The sequence below is a fragment of the Eremothecium cymbalariae genome, chromosome 5 (genome assembly GCF_000235365.1).
Source record: "Eremothecium cymbalariae DBVPG#7215 chromosome 5, complete sequence".
In the NCBI taxonomy this organism is placed as follows: domain Eukaryota; kingdom Fungi; phylum Ascomycota; class Saccharomycetes; order Saccharomycetales; family Saccharomycetaceae; genus Eremothecium; species Eremothecium cymbalariae.
The window spans coordinates 662,015-679,507 of record NC_016453.1 but is presented as its reverse complement, the minus strand read 5'-3'; the positions used below and the strand labels follow the sequence as shown (position 1 = coordinate 679,507).

Genomic DNA, 17,493 nt, shown 5'->3' with positions numbered 1-17,493 from the left:
AATCAACGAATCAATGGATGAAGCAACGGATAGATAGGCTAGAAGAGTGGTCTTCTTTCACTTCTTTTTTTGTTTTATGGTTATAAGCCATTATTATAATACGTATTTTTTATACAGCAGAAGCAAGCAGCTTAACTATGTGGAAAGAAAAGCCTAAAAAACTGAAACTAAAAAGGGCAGGAGGAGCGGAGACGATTTGGAAGAACACAGGCAGAAAACAAGAAATAACTGCAGGTAACAAGCCCCCCGGCTGCCTATCTGTATGTGTCAGAAAATGCATAATGCAGATGCAGCTTGGCTGCTCGAGCAAAAACTGCCCAGCACAGTTTTTCCCTGGCATGTGTTGCATATACGACAGGTAGACAGAAGACCCCTACACATTGTACGTAATACATGCACAGTGTATTTCTGGGCAAACAATGTATATACAATCCGATGCAATATGCAAGATAAATAATTAAGTCAAAACGATAGTAAGTTTTCTTTTGTTGCCTTTGTAGGTGTTCCTCCTTCAGCTCAGTGTCTAGTGATTTTCGCACGGTTTCCCTGGTGTACGAAAGAAACGTGAAAAAGACAAATAAAACTCGCCGGCAGGGCAGCGCTGGTGGGTCCACCGGTGCTACCTGCCCCTTGCGGGCAGGTAGCACCAAATGTCGGATAATCAGGAGCGGAACAAGAAGCTTGTTGGGCAGCTCAAGGGGAAACTCTGGTTCTGCATTGAACAGCACGTGAAACGTGAGCTCCCACTGGGAGTGACTTTCACGCCCAAGTTCATCAACGCACTAGTCGAGCTGTGCTTCGCACAGCTCACAGACCTGGGCGCGGATCTGGAGGCATTCGCAAGACACGCCGGCAGAGAGACTATAGTAAGCGACGACTTCATGCTGCGGTTGCGCAAGAATCCAGATCTACAACAATTCCTCCGCGAGGAACTGGCCACGACCAAGACCGCGCAACCTGCGCGCTCAAGCGCGCGCAAGTAGCCGTACAGCCCGTTGAAGAAAGTTCTATACATATACGCTGCTTATACAGTAAGCTATATAAGCATGCTAGTATGCCTTCCTTACATAATATATACAAGCTTCTAACGTTTAACCCAAGTAGGCATCTTCCTGGCCTTCTTCTTACCCGGCTTCTTCCTCTCAACGTGCCGATAGTCGCGCGTCAGCACGCCGGCGCGGTGCAGACGCGTCTTCAACAGCGGGTTGAAGAGCACCAGCGCCTTGGCCAGCGCATGCATGATCGCGTCGGCCTGGCCAGTCACGCCGCCGCCCTCGGCCGTGGCAAACACGTTATATTTGCCCACAGCATCGATCACGCGCAGCGGGTACATAATCGCACGACGATCCTTGATCTTGACAAAGTAGTCGTTTAGAGGACGGCTGTTAACCAGCACATCCCCTGAACCACGCACCACCCACACCTTCGCCGTAGACGTCTTCCTTCTGCCTACGGCACAGGCCCGTCCATGCTCGTCTAGCTGCCGCACAGACTCGATCGAAGGCTTCAACTTGGTCTTCTTGTAGTACTGCGACACGGTCGATAACACATCTTCGTTGAGCAGCTGCGGGTCGATGGAGCTCAAGCGGTTCAGGGTGCTGATCAGATGTTTGTATTGGGACGGTTTTAAACGAGTACCGCCGCCTATCAGCGCGTATTCGTTAAACGAGATCCAATTTGGTTTTCCTTGGGGGCTGCAGCAACCAGACGCTGGTGTTTTGTGTATTTCCTGAGCAGAGTTTCCAAGCGATCGATGTGGGCCTCGTGGAGGGGGTTTGCCGAATAAAACGTCGGCAATTTGGGCACTATTCTTGTTTCTGTTGAGAGGGTCCTGGCGGGACTTGTTGTGAGGAGGGAGGAGGCCGCGGTTGCCATCTTGTGTGTCGCCGGCATCCCGTTGACGGCTGACCAGGCCGCAGGCCTGGTCAGCCGCAACGTGGGCATGGCCCTGTGTGTTAGGTATGCTAGCATCGCTCGGCTGGGCTGCTGCGTGTCTGCAGTTCTTGGTGGGCTGGGCGAGTGGCATATAACGGTGAAGACGGGCAGTGGGAAAACTTTTTTCTGTCTTACTGCCTGTGGTTCCCAGACAAGAAAGCGGCACGTGACCTGCCGCGCAAGGTCACGTGCAACGACAACGCAGAACAACAATCATTTCATTCATACATATTTATTTACGCTACATAGAGAACAACTTGTAAGAAAAAGCCTACACCGCACCCACAACCGCCTCATTTAGAAGTGTCAACAACATACCGCCCAGCAATCATCCCCTTCTCCATCTTCTCGTACACCTCAGCCAACTGCGACAAGCCAACAACCTTGATCGGCGCGCTCACCAGCCCCCGCGTAAAAAAATCAATCGCCTCCCTGGAATCCGCCCGGTTACCAACATACGACCCCACCACCGAAATAGACTTCACCACGTGCGAGAAAACCTCCGACCTCATCTGCGCCCCGGCGGGTAACCCCACCAAAACAACCGTCCCGTTGGACCTGCAATACTCCGCAGACGCCGCGATAGCCGCCTCCGAAACAGAAACATTGATCACCCCGTGTGCACCCCCGTTCGTCACTTTGATCACCTCCGCAACAACATCCTTGCTCTCGGCAAAGTCGATGAAGTACTCTCCGCCAAGCTCCTTGAACAGCTTCTTCTTTTCCTCTCCCGAATCAATACCAAGAATCCGGTACCCCATCGCCTTCGCGTACTGCACCGCCAGCGACCCAAGACCACCGGACGCCCCGGAAATTGCAACCCACTCGCCCGCCTGCAACCTGGCCGACTTCAACGCCTTGTACACCGTGATACCAGCGCACAACACCGGCGCCACCTGCGCCAAATCCGTACCTTGCGGAATCTTGGCCGCGTGCACCGCGTCCGCAGTAGCATACTGCTGGAACGACCCATCGTGCGTGTACCCAGACAAGTCCGCGTCGGGACAATTCGACTCATTGGACTTCTCACAATATTCACATGTCATGCACGACCCATTCAACCACTTGATCCCGGCGAAATCACCGATCTTCCAACCCCGCACATTCTCCCCCATAGCAACAACAACACCTGCGCCCTCGTGACCGCCCACGAGCGGCAACTTCGTGGGCAGCGGCCAGTCGCCCTTCCACGCGTGTAAATCAGTGTGACAGACACCCGAGTACTTGACGTTGATGAGCAGCTCGCTGGGCTTGGGCTTGGGCACCGGGATGTCGGTGTACTTGAGCTCCCCGCCGTTTTCGTAGAAAATAACAGCCTTCTGCGTCTCTGGAATAGACATCTTGTTGGTATGTAGTAGTGGTTCTAGTAGTGGTAGCAGTTGTAAAAACTAACTTTGCTTGTGTGGTAAGGGGAGGGGAACATCCGTTCACCTGTCTGTGCAACAAGAGCAAAAGAAGCTTCGTTTATATACAAGAAATGGACACATTCTGTGGGCTCAGCAGGGAAGTTTATTATTAGAGGTGTGATGATTCTAAGTAGAAGGCGTCTCTCTCTGGAACCGCGGAGTTCTTGCTCTGGGAGAGTGGTGTGGTCTGCTATAATGACCCATATTTTTTGAAGGTGGAATGGGATGGGTGCGGCAGGAGAGGAGCATTCCGGATATGCGCGTTTTGTTGGGCTTCCCCTTTTCCCCCCTACCACCCCACCGCCGCGGTGGGGTGGTAGGGGGGAAAAGGGGAAGCCAGGCGCGTGGCCCCAGAATTTCTCCCGTGCCGCCGCAGGCGGCACGGGACGTTCTTTTGGGCGTCGTCCAACACCGGGCGCCAGCTTCCAGTGGGGGCCCCGGTGGGGGCCCGCCCGCCGGTCTGGCCAGCGTCATGCAATGGCGGTTACCCTGTCCCCGGGTAACAGCCCCTTCCGACCTTTTTTTCCCTTGGTTCCATCTCGTTCTTTTCCATACCTTTCTTCGTCTCGTCGTGTACTGTTTCTTCCTATATATATATATATAGAGGAAAAAGAGCGTCTTTCCGACGTATGCCCAAGCTCACACCCTCTCCTTTCCTGTAAAAAAACGAGGTTTTGAGCTATACACCAGAGCTTTTAAAAACAACAGCAGTTTTCCTGGAATTATATTAGATCAAAAATGGTTAAGGTCGCTATTAATGGGTTCGGTAGAATCGGTAGATTGGTCATGAGAGTGGCACTATCCAGACCGGATGTGGAGGTTGTCGCTATTAACGATCCATTCATCACGGTGGATTATGCTTCTTACATGTTCAAGTATGATTCTACACACGGGAAGTTTTCAGGTGAGGTCAGCCACGACGGCAATGCGTTGATTATCGACGGTAAGAAGGTGTTGGTTTTCCAGGAGAGAGACCCAGCTCAATTGCCATGGGGTACCCATGGAGTCGATATTGCTATCGACTCTACGGGTGTCTTCAAGGAGTTGGACTCTGCCCAGAAGCACATCGATGCGGGTGCTAAGAAGGTTGTGATCACTGCGCCATCTTCTACTGCGCCAATGTTTGTTGTTGGTGTCAACGCGGACAAGTATGCGGGCGAGACTATTGTCTCCAATGCTTCCTGTACCACCAACTGTTTGGCGCCTTTGGCCAAGGTCATTAACGAGGAGTTCGGTATCGAGGAGGGTTTGATGACCACTGTCCATTCTTTGACGGCCACTCAGAAGACCGTTGACGGTCCATCCATGAAGGACTGGAGAGGAGGTAGAACCGCTTCCGGTAACATCATTCCATCTTCCACCGGTGCGGCCAAGGCTGTCGGCAAGGTTTTGCCAGAGTTGAACGGTAAGTTGACCGGTATGGCTTTCAGAGTGCCAACCGTCGATGTCTCCGTTGTCGACTTGACTGTCAAATTGAACAAGGAGACCTCTTACGAGGAGATCAAGAAAGTTATCAAGTCCGCTTCCGAGGGCAAGTTGAAGGGTATCTTGGGTTACACCGACGATGCTGTCGTTTCTTCCGACTTTTTGGGCGACAGCCACTCGTCTATCTTTGACGCTTCCGCCGGTATCATGTTGTCTCCAAAGTTTGTCAAGTTGGTCTCCTGGTATGACAACGAGTACGGTTACTCTACCAGAGTCGTCGACTTGGTTGAACACATCGCTTCTAACTAGAGAACTCTGAAAGTTTAAGTATATATGTTATGTATGTCACTGTTTTTCCTCTGCAGTTGAAAAAGGGGATTAGGGAGCAGAGAGAGAGGATCTGTATAAATATAATAGAACGTTATATGGAGCGAGGGCTTCTTTTTTAAAAGCTGATGATGATGAATTTGTTAGTCGGTAAACGAGGCGACAACTTGTGCCTTGGGCATTTGTGCATTGCGTCCAGTGTGCATCGTATAGTTTGTCTTTTACTCAAAAGAGACGGGGTGTTGTCGATGCGCGCCATTCCGGCTTATGTCATCATTGCAACATGGTATTCCGCCTTTGCCCTGCAAGCTGTCACTTTAGTTTTGAATACTAAGTAATGCTACGGACTGATGAAATCATATAGAAAGAAATGTATGCTTTCCATGTATGCATTTCGTTATTTCGTTTTATTCTCTTCCATGTTCTCGCTGCTGCATCTCTGTTGCTTCTGTCTCGTTGCTTCTGCCCGTCGCTTCTGTCTCTCTCCCGTTATGGGAATGGGAAACTAATATTTTACGACAGAGGCACCAAATCCAGAAGCCAGAAGGAAGCTAGAAGGAAGCTAGAAGGAAGCTGGAAGGAAGGGCTTCCAATGAAAAATTAACGTACTACTTTAGTTTTCGAAATATGTCTATTATGAAATATAAATAAAAAAATATAGCTTACGGGAAAAGGTATGGTACCGAAAAGAGTATATTATTAGAAATTACTGTTATTAACAAAAACGAAATTGCCAAACCTAAAACACAGCATCGTACTTGAGAGGGTAAGAAACCTTATATCTCTCATAGAGGGCTAAGAAGGGGAGTTGCCTCTATTTCAATTTTTTTTCTTTTATTCCTCCTTGTTGTAAGTGGTTCCAATACATGCACGTATATACATATATATGTATACCTGCCTAATTTCGCCTCTTGGTTGGGTATATAAGTCATACTATATTTATTAGCCTAGAGCTATCCCTTCTATATATATATATATATATATTACTACTACTCTTTCTTTCTTTAGAGGTAGAGACATACATCATCGTGATATAGAAGTTTTGTTTTTTGTTGAACTCATAACGGATAAGGCCTCATCATCGTCATCTGCAGTTTACGCTATGGCGGTCTCAACTCCAGATGCTACAAGTTCTGCGTCCGCGTTTGTGACCACATTTCTATTCAATGGGATTATAGCTCTTCTGTTTGTGCTATTGTTTTTGACTTTACGTCCTAAATATCAAAGAGTCTATCAACCTAGATCTTTACCGGATGTCAATACGGTGAGGGATCCCGAACGGACCGATGAGGTGCCCGATGGATATTTTTCATGGGTCGCCTATTTGTTCACGAAACCGCACTCTTATCTCATCCAGAATATGAGTCTGGATGGATATTTTTTTGTCCGTTATTTGATTATCTTTGGGAGTTTATCTCTGATAGGGTGTGTGATTTTGTTCCCTATTCTATTGCCAGTCAATGCAGTTAGAGGTCGTCGTTTTAAAGGTTTTGAGCGTTTAGCGTTTTCCAATGTGACTAATAAGAATCGTTTTTTTGCCCACGTATTTCTGTCCTGGCTTTACTTTGGAATTCTGATTTATACGATCTACCGTGAGTTGTACTATTATGTTTCTATGCGACAAGCGATACAGACGACTCCTTACTATAACTCACAGGTCGGATCTAGGACGTTGATCCTTACGGAGTTTTCGCCCCCTTCCAACGGTAAAAGCGGAGGTATCGGCGATGATGAAGAAGAAGCCATCCTTAGAAGCACCTTTAAAGGTGTTCAATATGTGGTGCTTGCTAGAGATCATAGCGAATTGCAAAAGCTTGTTAGGGAACGTGCCAAGGTGACCAAAAAGTATGAATCCGCGTTGAATAAAGTGGTTAACAAGAGTGTTAAAGTCCGTAGAGGTGCAGAACTAGATGGTAATGCTTCTACTACCACTAGTCGTTTCCCACATCCAGAAAAATCTGACGACGACTTTGAAAAATATCTTAAAAAGAGACCTACCCATGGGCTCGGTAAGATTCCTTTGATTGGAGATAAGGTGGATACGTTAGATTACTGTCCAAACCAAATCGGTAAACTTAATAGTGAAATCAAGTCTAAGCAGGACAACTGGACTAGTGACAAAAAAGCCGGTACTTGTTTCCTTGTTTTTGAATCCCAAAAGGATGCACAACTTGCTTATCAAACCACACCTGCTGTTTTGAAACGTAGTTCCTACGATAAAAGGTTGATTGGTTATGCTCCAGAGGATATTTGTTGGGAAAATTTGGATACAAGTAAGGCCATTAGAAAGTCCAAAAGAGCCATTGGAAATGCGATATTGACCGCTATGATTATCTTTTGGGCAATTCCTGTTGCAGCTGTTGGTGCTATCTCTAATATCAACTTTTTAACTGAGAAGGTTCACTTTTTACGTTTCATCAATAATATGCCATCTTCCTTAATGGGTATCATTACAGGTTTGTTGCCCTCAATTGCGTTGGCAATATTGATGTCGCTAGTTCCTATCTTTATTAAAAAAGTTGGCCGTATTAGTGGGTCTGTTACTAGACAAGACACAGAATTATATTGTCAAGGATGGTATTTTGCTTTTCAGGTGGTTCAAGTGTTTTTAGTGACAACTCTTGCCTCTTCAGCAACCTCTACTGTCAGCGCAGTTATTGATGATCCCGACAATGCAATGATATTATTGTCTAACAACATGCCTAAGGCTTCCAACTTTTACATCACTTACTTTTTGTTGTTGGGGTTGTTATTCCCAAGTGGGTTCTTGTTACAACTGGTTACCTTGGTTTTAAGTATGTTCTTGGGCAAAATCTTGGACTCCACTCCAAGACAAAAATGGAACCGTTATAATAGACTATCGTTGCCTCATTGGGGTGTGATCTACCCTCTGGTTGAACTATTGGTTTGTATCTACATTACCTATTCTATTATTTCCCCGATGCTATTGATCTTTAGTTCCATCGCATTATGTTTCTTTTCCCTGGCTTACTTGTATAATTTGAACTACGTGTACGGTTTTTCATATGACTTAAAGGGTAGAAATTATGTCAGAGCGTTATTCCAAATATTTGTTGGTTTGTACCTAGCTGAGATTTGCTTATTAGGCTTGTTCATTATGGCCAAGTCTTGGGGTCCAATGGTTCTAAATATCATTTTTATGATTCTTACGGTCGTGGCTCACTTATACTTCAAGAGAAGGTTTTTGCCCTTGGTAGATGCCATCCCATTGAGCGTGATCAACCACTCTGAAGACGTAGGGAATTTCGTGTATCCAGCTCGCGATCAAGGTTTGAGCGAAGTCTTGCAAGCTGGTGACCCATCCGTCGCCGCCGGTGATATTGTAACCGTCACTGGAGATAAGGTTGTTGGTTTGCTGAGTGGTCTGAGTGGATCAAAGAACCCCAACTCTAGTGCTGGCCCTCCTAGTTCCTCAGATCAAAAACAATCGAGGCTTGTTTCAGGTGATACTTCAGAATCTGCCGACAAAGCCGCTGAAACTGCCGCTGAATCTACTGGCAAGGCTGTCGACGATTCTCTAGCGCTCTCTGTATCAAAGCCTAGTTCCCTGCTCGCTAAAATCAAAGGCTATTTCAGCCCAAGTACTACCTGTACTTATCCTCTGGTTAAAAACAGAGTCCCAGAAGCCTACAATCTCCCTGTTAATTACGAGTCTGACTACGAAAGACTCGCCTACACGGACCCATGCGTCACGGAAGCCGAACCAATCATCTGGGTAGCAAAGGACCCAATGGGCGTCTCAACTAAGCAGATCCAATTTGCCAGTAAGTTTGGCGTCCAAGTCAAAGATGAAAATACTGACTATGATGAGAAGGGCAGGTCCGCCTATACAGGAAACCCCCCAGACTTTGATCCTACAAAGAAAACTTGATGTCTCAAATAATCATAATAAAAGTACAGGTTCCAAAAGTTCTTATTCTTTATAATTTGAAATCGGTTTTTATTTTAAACCATGTGCTTTGTTTTAGTTCTAATCGATTTGAGCAAACCAACTTATAATAATATATAATTATTAATTTAATATGCAAACCCGCTATATACATTAATACCTAATTCAAAAAAAGCAAAGAAAACTTAAGCAATCATCCCAATAGCCTATAATGCCGTCTATAATAGGCGCTAATCAGTTCGTTATTACCATAATACAATTATTTATCTTTTGTTGAACTACGCATTGACATACTTAGTCGCCTTTTCGTCAGCTGCCCGAATAAAGGATCCTTTGTATGATTGGAGCCACCCGGGGGATAAGAGAACTAAGTAACACATTATAGCCTACTAAAACGTAAAAAAGTGTTCGCCTAGGGTTTTACCGGTCAAGGCAGGTGTCATCACAAACATCATCCAGGCAGTTTCAACATATTAAGAGCATATGGAACAACACTACATAAGACTAGATATCTAGGTAGTAAACGGGACTTCGATAGGATTTTAAACGGCTTAACAGGAAGCAAAATGGAAACATTTGAAGAGAGCGAAAGCTGCATCCAGGGAGAGGCTGAGAAATATAACTTGCACCTAATATATAACTACTGTAAGAAGTCGTATTACGTTCATCCGGAGGAAATGTGTGAAAGTCTAATTAAGTCGTTGATTCAGAACGCTTTTTGGCTAGATCATACCGTTAGTTGCGAGGATGTAAATGTTAGTTTAAGGGATGGAGCTGACAGAAGTTTAGTTGCTGTTGAGATTACGGAAGCTGGGGTGGAGAAGTTAAGAGAGCAGTTAAGAGATTTTGGCTCGGCTGAGCTGGTTTTAGTCGCGAAAGATAGCTCGGAAATTTTTGCAGCCCTTAATATAAAGCCCCATGCTGGTGAGAATAATGATAAGAGAGCTTTAGTTGGTGAAGAGACAGATTCTAAGATGGTGACAATTCTGAAGGACCAATGGGAACAACTAGTTGCTTCAATTAATGACTTGAGTTCATTGTTACACAAACAGCCATCTGAAGAGGATAGCTCGGTTGTGCATAATGGTATTGTATGTGACGGGTGTAGCCTCACTAACGATGGGGGCAAGGGCGGCTCCAAAACTTGCAGTAAGGATGGATTTATAAGGGGGCCTAGATACAAGTGTTTAGGGTGTGAAAACTTTGATCTTTGTTCGGAGTGTGAATTCAAGGGGGTTTCTATTGCTTGTCATTCTATTTCCCATACTTTGGTCAAAATCAAACGACCAGGTGACCTGTGGCAGACTCCTTCGGGTGATCTTGTCCATAATCATATTATTTGTGATGGGTGTAATCCATATCGCGTTACCACACGTAATACTGACACTTCAACTGTTGATGGTTATATTAAAGGTCCTAGATTTAAGTGTACAAAATGCTTCAATTATGACTTGTGTATTAAATGCAAGGAAAACAACGTTTCGACCTGGTTCCATAAACAGTCTCACCCTATGGTTGAGGTTAAGGCGCATCCTGAATCACCTACACTCAGCAATAATGATCTCGTCCATAATGGAATCTATTGTAATTCGTGTCAGAACTTTATGAATCCTTCCAAATGGAATACAAAAACATGCAGTTCTAAGGGTTTTATTAAGGGCCCACGTTATAAGTGTTTAACCTGTCAGAACTTTGACTTGTGCTCTGTGTGCCATGAAAAAGGGATAAGCATTGAAAACCACAGAGAATCTCATAACATGGTTTGTTTCGGAGTTCCTGATACATCAAACCTTTACCACCCTCCTTCAAGGTCCCCATCCCCATCAAATCGTTTCCCAGCTGGCGTTCATAAAAATAATACCACTGGAAATAAAAATTTGACGATTGAGATACCTCCTGAGCAATCAGATGTTTATGAGGTCTTATTGAAAATGCAAAATGAGGGAACCTTAGCCTCTGTCGTTCATGAAGCTGAGGATTACCAAAGGATCATTAAACGGTTTGATACTAGTGCATCCGAAATCTTTGAAAGACTTGGACGCTACGAAGAATTGTTGTTGATGTTACCTGATGGAAATTATGACAAATTGAAATCTTTGATTGAAGAACACTTGAAGTGTAACAACAAAGCTCCTATTTCCCCTGCTGATTCGGCTATGAAATCCCCATCAAGTAGTGAAATCTTGGTAGAAGTCTGCGATATCGATTATGTTGTCACCTTCAAGCTAACAAATCATACCGATGAAGTTCTACCTGATAATATGAAATTATTATTAAACTATTTCCCTGACGACGGGGAGGCCCTCAAATATTGCATTTTTATGGGCCCTCATAAAATCGCTCCCGATGAATCTAAACTCTTGAATTTGAATCACCATGGTTCAATAAAAAGATTATTCGCAGAAGGTAAATACCAACTTGATTTGCTTGATCAAAATGATATTCTTCTATACACGACTAAATTAACAAATGAAGCAAAAGTGAGCATGAAACCCTTAACCCGCGAAACAGTAGATGGCTGTTTGTTGGACTTCGAAGTCGTGGACGGTTTAGTAAATTCGATGGAAAAATTGTCTGCTTCATCCAAATTCAGTGCTGACACTCTCGCCAGAGATGAAGGTCACGGCACTGATACAAATTGTGATGAAAAAGGCAACTCAATCTTTAAAGATGACGAAGATGACGACGAAGATGACGATGACGATGACGACAGCAACTCGACCTTCAACAAGTACTTCCTCCCGAGTATCAACGATGAGGAGTACGACCTATTGAGTGATAGCGATATTGAGGTAGTCTAGCTTCCACCCCTTCTCCTCATCCTCCAATTCTGCTATGTTTTTTCCTATGACTATATCTGTGATCAATACGGATGATCCATTTAAACAGCGCACTACCTAGAAGTATGTAAATTCTCAGCTTATAATAAGACACCACTATAACGTTGTGGACTAAATTGTATGAACTAATGCTTAAAGCTCTTCATCTTCCCTCTAAATATCTCACTGCCATGCTTATAATTGCCTTATTACTACTAGATTGACTTTAAGACGGGTGAAATACTTCATCGTACGAACGCATTCTTATTTAAGGTGAAAATTTTTTAGCTTCAACACAACCTTCATCTTTTCGAAATTATATCTGGAGACTTAAATATCGTTTGCAGAGTAGCATCGGTGGGTTCTTCCGTATTGGTGCATTTCTGTTTGAAGGGTGATAAGTAGGATATATTCAAGATGGATACAGATGTTGAGAAGAATATTAAAATTTGGAAAATGAAGAAGTTGGTGAAGTCGTTGGAGAAAGCTAGAGGTAACGGTACCTCTATGATTTCGTTGGTTATCCCTCCAGGTGGTCAAATTTCTCAGACTCAGAAATTGTTAACAGATGAATATGGTACTGCCTCGAATATTAAGTCGAGAGTTAATAGGCTGTCTGTTTTGTCGGCAATCACTTCTACACAACAAAAGTTGAAGTTATATAACCAAATACCTGCGAATGGTCTAGTTTTGTACTGTGGTGATATTATTACTGAGGAAGGTAAGGAAAAGAAGGTCACATTTGATATTGAACCTTATAAACCAATTAATACCACTCTGTATAAGTGTGACAATAAGTTTCGTACCGAGGTACTTTCGGAGCTACTTGAGGCAGATGATAAGTTTGGATTTATTGTGATGGATGGTCAAGGTTGTTTGTTTGGTTCTCTATCAGGTAATACTAGAACTGTGTTGCAGAAATTTACTGTTGATTTGCCAAAGAAGCACGGAAGAGGTGGTCAGTCTGCTGTTCGTTTTGCTCGTTTGAGAGAAGAGAAAAGACACAATTATGTTAGGAAGGTTGCCGAAGTTGCCGTCCTGAACTTTATCACCAATGATAAGGTCAATGTAAAGGGTTTAATTCTAGCCGGTTCTGCAGACTTCAAAAATGACCTGGCAAAATCTGATTTATTCGATCTACGTTTGGCAGCCAAGGTGGTTAAAGTTGTAGATGTTTCTTATGGAGGGGAGAACGGTTTTAATCAAGCTATCGAGTTGGCTGCCGAGGCGCTAGCGAACGTTAAGTTTATCCAGGAAAAGAAGTTGCTTACTGATTATTTTGATGAAATCTCTCAAGACTCTGGTAAGTTCTGTTATGGTACTGAGGATACTTTGAAAGCTTTGGACTTGGGTGCAGTGGAGACTTTAATTGTATTTGAAAATCTAGAAATTGTTAGATATGTCTTCAAAAATTCTGAAGATGAGGAAGTTATTAAATTCGCCATTCCAGATCAAGCTGACAAATCTTACGCTGTTGATAAGGCTACTGGCACAGAAATGGAGGTCAAGGAGGAACAACTGCTTATCGAGTGGTTGGCAGAACATTACAAGGAGTTCGGTGCTACCTTGGAATTCGTCTCAGATAGATCCTCTGAAGGATCCCAATTTGTCACTGGTTTTGGTGGTATTGGTGGAATTCTGCGTTACAAAGTTAACTTTGATCAGTTGGTTGATGATTCGGGTGACGAATACTACGATGACGACGAAGGATCAGATTATGACTTCATTTAAAGCATATTCGGCATATTAACCGGACCCCATGTATCATATTTTGTCGTTATATAGCCTCATTAGAATTGTGAGCTTATGTTGATTTTATTGGCTTCATTGAATATATATATATATATATATATATACATAACTATAAACAATAAAAGTATATATCATTAGGTAATTGTAAAGTCGGGGGTTAATATTTTCAATGTCAGTCAATGCTTGGCAGAGGTGTTTATTTTTTAGACTTCTTTTTCTTCAATAATTCTAAAGCATCCACCTTTTCATGGCCAACGATATTATTGTGTCCTTTATTCTTGACCAAGTTGTCCGCTAGATTTACCAGGCCACCTGTTAGATAGCTCCTTCTGAGATCCTTTCGAATTGGAATTTGAAGTAAATCGGCAAGTTGATATCTCATTGATTTAGCTTCAGATTTTGCCATCTGTTTATTCTTCTTCTTGTTTTTGTTTTTGGAAAGAATAACGTCCTTTTCTTCATCTGATTCTATATCAATCCCAAGATCATCTGCTGCTTTCTTTAACCAAATATCATCTTTATTTAACGACTTGGTAGCCAATTCATCATCAGCTAGAGCACTAGCTAGTCTGCTACGTTCACGAAGTTGTGTTAAAATATCATCTTCAATTGGTATAACAGTTAACTCCTTTTGCCATTTTTTACCTGTTTTACTAGCAAGATCGTTTGCAAGCAGCTTCCTCAACTTCCTTAAGGGCCCAATCGCTTCCTGCGGTGAACAAATAGTTACTGCAACACCTTCTTGGTTGCCACGAGCCGTTCTTCCGGATCTGTGAATATAAATATCTGCAGAACGAGGTAAGTGATAATGTATAACATGCTTGATTCCAGGTATATCCAACCCCCGTGCAGCAACATCACTTGCAATTAAAACAGTTGGCTTACCATGCTGAGCATTGACTTCACAAAGCTGCTGGAATTTTTCCAAGCTTTTTAGACGGTTTTTCTGAAGCATTGAGGAATGGATTTGGAACGCAGATATTTTTAAGTTGTTCAAATATGCAGTTAGTTTCTTTACTGAATCTATCGCATTACAGAAAACCAACGTGGTAGCCGGATACAGGGTTAAAAAGTAGTAGACATATAGATCACGTTCTGTCGGACCACATTCAATCAGTGATTCCTTAACTTGTGCTGTGATCTTTGATTCAGGGTTTGTGTCAATAATCACCGGTTTGGATTTAAAGCTAATTTTTGTCATTAAATGTTTTAAAACTGCTTCCATCTCATTATTTTCTTTGTTATTCTTCAGATTTTTCCAATGAGTAGTCGATAACTTGCTAAATAGATCAATTGAGAAAGTGGCAGATAATATCATAGTTTGCCATTTTTCAGATTTCAACGTTTTTTGCTCTCTGTTTAAATGCTTAAATATCTTCTCAAATTCATCAAAATGACCATCCTGTAATAATCTATCAGCTTCGTCAAGTACAAGAACGCCAATTTCAGCAAATCTTTTAATTAGATCCTCGTTCTTCTCAAGTAATTCTAAGAACCTTCCTGGAGTGGCAACCACAATCCGACTAGAACCCTCATAGTCCAACAGACGTTCTTGCTTTTGAATAGACAATCCACCCGTTAACGAAAGGATAGCATATGGCATTTTTTTAACCAAATTTCCAAGCACATTCTGTAAATGTGTTGTAACTTGATGGGCTAATTCCCTAGTTGGGGTAAAAACTAAAGCAATTGGTTTGTCGTTAGTTGATGCAAAAAGACGTTCCAATATTGGAATTCCATAAGCCAATGTTTTACCAGAACCAGTACTAGCTTTCCCCATGATATCCAAGCCTTCTAAAGCCTTTGGAATAGACTGAACTTGAATCTCAGTGGGACTCGTAAAGCCCAACTTTGCTAAAGCTTGTAAGGTGAAAAATGACAGCTTCATTTTATTTGACCATGCAGGTAACTCGGGTAATTCAATATCATCTAAGTCTACCTGCCAATTGAAAACCTCGGGTTTCAGCTTTCCTTCCTGATCCTCTGTCTCTTCTTCCGAATCGCTCTTCGGCACAGATAGCGCATCCTCCATATCTTCGTCCTCAGTATCTGAGGACGAAAGCGCACTTAACTCACCTTCCTTAATATCATCCAAATTCTTAAATTCAATCAAATCCTCCGAATCCTCTTTGCCGTGTTCTTCAAATCCCATTTCATCTCCCATATTATCATTGAAGTCTGAAGTCTTTATTTTGCTGTCATCTTTTGTAATAAATTGAACTTTTCCATCAACCACCTTGACGTCAACTCCATCTATTTCTTCAAGTCCATAGAAACCACCGAAATCATCCAGTGTACCTGGTAGTTGAACAGGCCGCCATTTTAGATTAGAAGCATCAACAATATTTCCCGGTAGACTAGTTTTTTTAAGAGGCTTTCTTTTTGGATGACACTTTGAAACACGATTATTGGCTCTCTGTTTCATCTTAGGGCCTGGCTTCCTGTTCTTACGATTAGAATTAACCTTCATAGCTGCTATATTCTTCTGAGGATTGTTATTTGGCGCCTATGGAAATTTTGTTATCTATAAATATTCACTTTCTTTAACTCATCTCTCCATATATAGACCATGAGCTTTTTTTCAAAATACAATGTTGAAAAATTCTTTTTCAGATGCAGGTCAGCATCATGGTCGATGATGTTCACTCAAAGCATATTCCTATACTAAAACATGTTGAATTCAGCATATATATTGTTAAGCAGTATTTAATATATTTGGTTTAACGTGCTATTAATATGCTGGCTAGAAAAAGGCAGAGTATTACTGGTAAAACTCCAATAAAACATATACCTTCAATAAAGCCATCGAAAACTCGCAAAATCATCAGAAGATTTCATTTCCTCATTCAAAAGAGGACGTTGATATGTAATAAGTTGGGCTTGGTGCTTTTAGATAATGATGAACAATTTAATCAGCAGTTAATAGAATCTGAGGTACGGAAAAGAGGCATGTGGTGCGATTACGAAGTGGGCTTAGGTTGTCATGTGGGAATAAAGATGGAGCAGCAATTATTAGCAGTCCAAAGGTGCGACGATATACTACTATTAGTAAAACTTTTAGGTTTTATAATGGCTGAGCTCAATAAAAATGGTGGATTACAAAATTACCAGCTTGCAAGTACTATTGGGCAAAGCGGGAAACGTGGAGGTGATTCCTCCAAAATACTAGTGAAATGGTTTAAAGAAATGGGGTACTCAAAAGGAAACGATCTCAGGGTATTAGAAATCGGATCTTTAAGTGCATCAAATTACATCTCAACATCTGGGGTATTCAATCCCGTTATTCGAATAGATCTTAACTCCAAGGATCCAGGAAATATTTTACAACAAGACTTTATGCAACGTCAAATCCCAACCTCCGACCATGATAGATTTGATCTAATATCCTGTTCATTGGTGTTAAACTTCGTGTCTACCCATTATCAGAGAGGAGAGATGATCCTCAGATTTCAACAGTTCCTGCGATGTGACACTGACAAGACCTTCGTGTTCATAGTACTACCTCTCCATTGCATGACCAACTCCCGATATATGAATACTGAATACTTCTGCAACATAATGTCATCATTAGGATACCTCAAAATACAATATCATGAGGCTAACAAAGTCGTCTACTTTCTCTTTCGCCGGCAACCGTCGGTATGCTCATCTCCGCAGTCTCTCCACACTTACTCAACAAAACACAAGTTAGCAGATCGTCCAGGAATGAACAACTTCTCAATAACTCTGCCTGTCTATAAACACTAATATCATATCACTCGTAAACCCATAACTATATATAATTTACTATATACCATAGGTCGGCTTGGTTCACGTCCATTAATGTATCACGTGATCTAGGAGGCATTATTTCAAAGAAAAAGAAACGACTTTTATTAGCATCTCTTGCTGGCTTCGCACATCCGCATTTTGCACATAT

At 42.7% G+C, this 17,493-nt stretch overlaps 9 protein-coding genes across 9 annotated transcripts; 6 read left to right on the top strand and 3 right to left on the bottom strand.

The window, feature by feature from the left end:
* Nucleotides 1–650: 650 nt before the first annotated feature.
* On the top strand, nucleotides 651–983 carry MHF1 (Mhf1p; the record flags this gene model as incomplete). The annotated part of the gene is made up of 1 exon (XM_003646861.1): nucleotides 651–983. The coding sequence occupies one exon, from the start codon at nucleotides 651–653 to the stop codon at nucleotides 981–983; it is 333 nt and encodes a 110-aa protein (XP_003646909.1).
* Nucleotides 984–1,084: 101 nt separating this feature from the next.
* Nucleotides 1,085–2,026, bottom strand: MRPS9 (mitochondrial 37S ribosomal protein uS9m; the record flags this gene model as incomplete). Its single annotated transcript, XM_003646860.1, has 1 exon — nucleotides 1,085–2,026. The coding sequence occupies one exon, from the start codon at nucleotides 2,024–2,026 to the stop codon at nucleotides 1,085–1,087; it is 942 nt and encodes a 313-aa protein (XP_003646908.1).
* Nucleotides 2,027–2,228: 202 nt separating this feature from the next.
* Nucleotides 2,229–3,275, bottom strand: Ecym_5331 (zinc-dependent alcohol dehydrogenase; the record flags this gene model as incomplete). Its single annotated transcript, XM_003646859.1, has 1 exon — nucleotides 2,229–3,275. The coding sequence occupies one exon, from the start codon at nucleotides 3,273–3,275 to the stop codon at nucleotides 2,229–2,231; it is 1,047 nt and encodes a 348-aa protein (XP_003646907.1).
* An 804-nt stretch (nucleotides 3,276–4,079) lies between these two features.
* Ecym_5330 (type I glyceraldehyde-3-phosphate dehydrogenase) lies at nucleotides 4,080–5,075 on the top strand (the record flags this gene model as incomplete). Its single annotated transcript, XM_003646858.1, has 1 exon — nucleotides 4,080–5,075. The coding sequence occupies one exon, from the start codon at nucleotides 4,080–4,082 to the stop codon at nucleotides 5,073–5,075; it is 996 nt and encodes a 331-aa protein (XP_003646906.1).
* Nucleotides 5,076–6,195: 1,120 nt separating this feature from the next.
* Nucleotides 6,196–8,985, top strand: PHM7 (Phm7p; the record flags this gene model as incomplete). Its single annotated transcript, XM_003646857.1, has 1 exon — nucleotides 6,196–8,985. One exon carries the CDS (start codon nucleotides 6,196–6,198, stop codon nucleotides 8,983–8,985), a length of 2,790 nt encoding a protein of 929 aa, XP_003646905.1.
* Nucleotides 8,986–9,569: 584 nt separating this feature from the next.
* Nucleotides 9,570–11,804, top strand: Ecym_5328 (uncharacterized protein; the record flags this gene model as incomplete). Its single annotated transcript, XM_003646856.1, has 1 exon — nucleotides 9,570–11,804. The coding sequence occupies one exon, from the start codon at nucleotides 9,570–9,572 to the stop codon at nucleotides 11,802–11,804; it is 2,235 nt and encodes a 744-aa protein (XP_003646904.1).
* Nucleotides 11,805–12,239: 435 nt separating this feature from the next.
* Nucleotides 12,240–13,553, top strand: SUP45 (translation termination factor eRF1; the record flags this gene model as incomplete). Its single annotated transcript, XM_003646855.1, has 1 exon — nucleotides 12,240–13,553. One exon carries the CDS (start codon nucleotides 12,240–12,242, stop codon nucleotides 13,551–13,553), a length of 1,314 nt encoding a protein of 437 aa, XP_003646903.1.
* A 217-nt stretch (nucleotides 13,554–13,770) lies between these two features.
* MAK5 (ATP-dependent RNA helicase) lies at nucleotides 13,771–16,044 on the bottom strand (the record flags this gene model as incomplete). The annotated part of the gene is made up of 1 exon (XM_003646854.1): nucleotides 13,771–16,044. The coding sequence occupies one exon, from the start codon at nucleotides 16,042–16,044 to the stop codon at nucleotides 13,771–13,773; it is 2,274 nt and encodes a 757-aa protein (XP_003646902.1).
* Nucleotides 16,045–16,310: 266 nt separating this feature from the next.
* BMT2 (25S rRNA (adenine2142-N1)-methyltransferase) lies at nucleotides 16,311–17,321 on the top strand (the record flags this gene model as incomplete). Its single annotated transcript, XM_003646853.1, has 1 exon — nucleotides 16,311–17,321. The coding sequence occupies one exon, from the start codon at nucleotides 16,311–16,313 to the stop codon at nucleotides 17,319–17,321; it is 1,011 nt and encodes a 336-aa protein (XP_003646901.1).
* Between the last annotated feature and the right edge of the window lie 172 nt (nucleotides 17,322–17,493).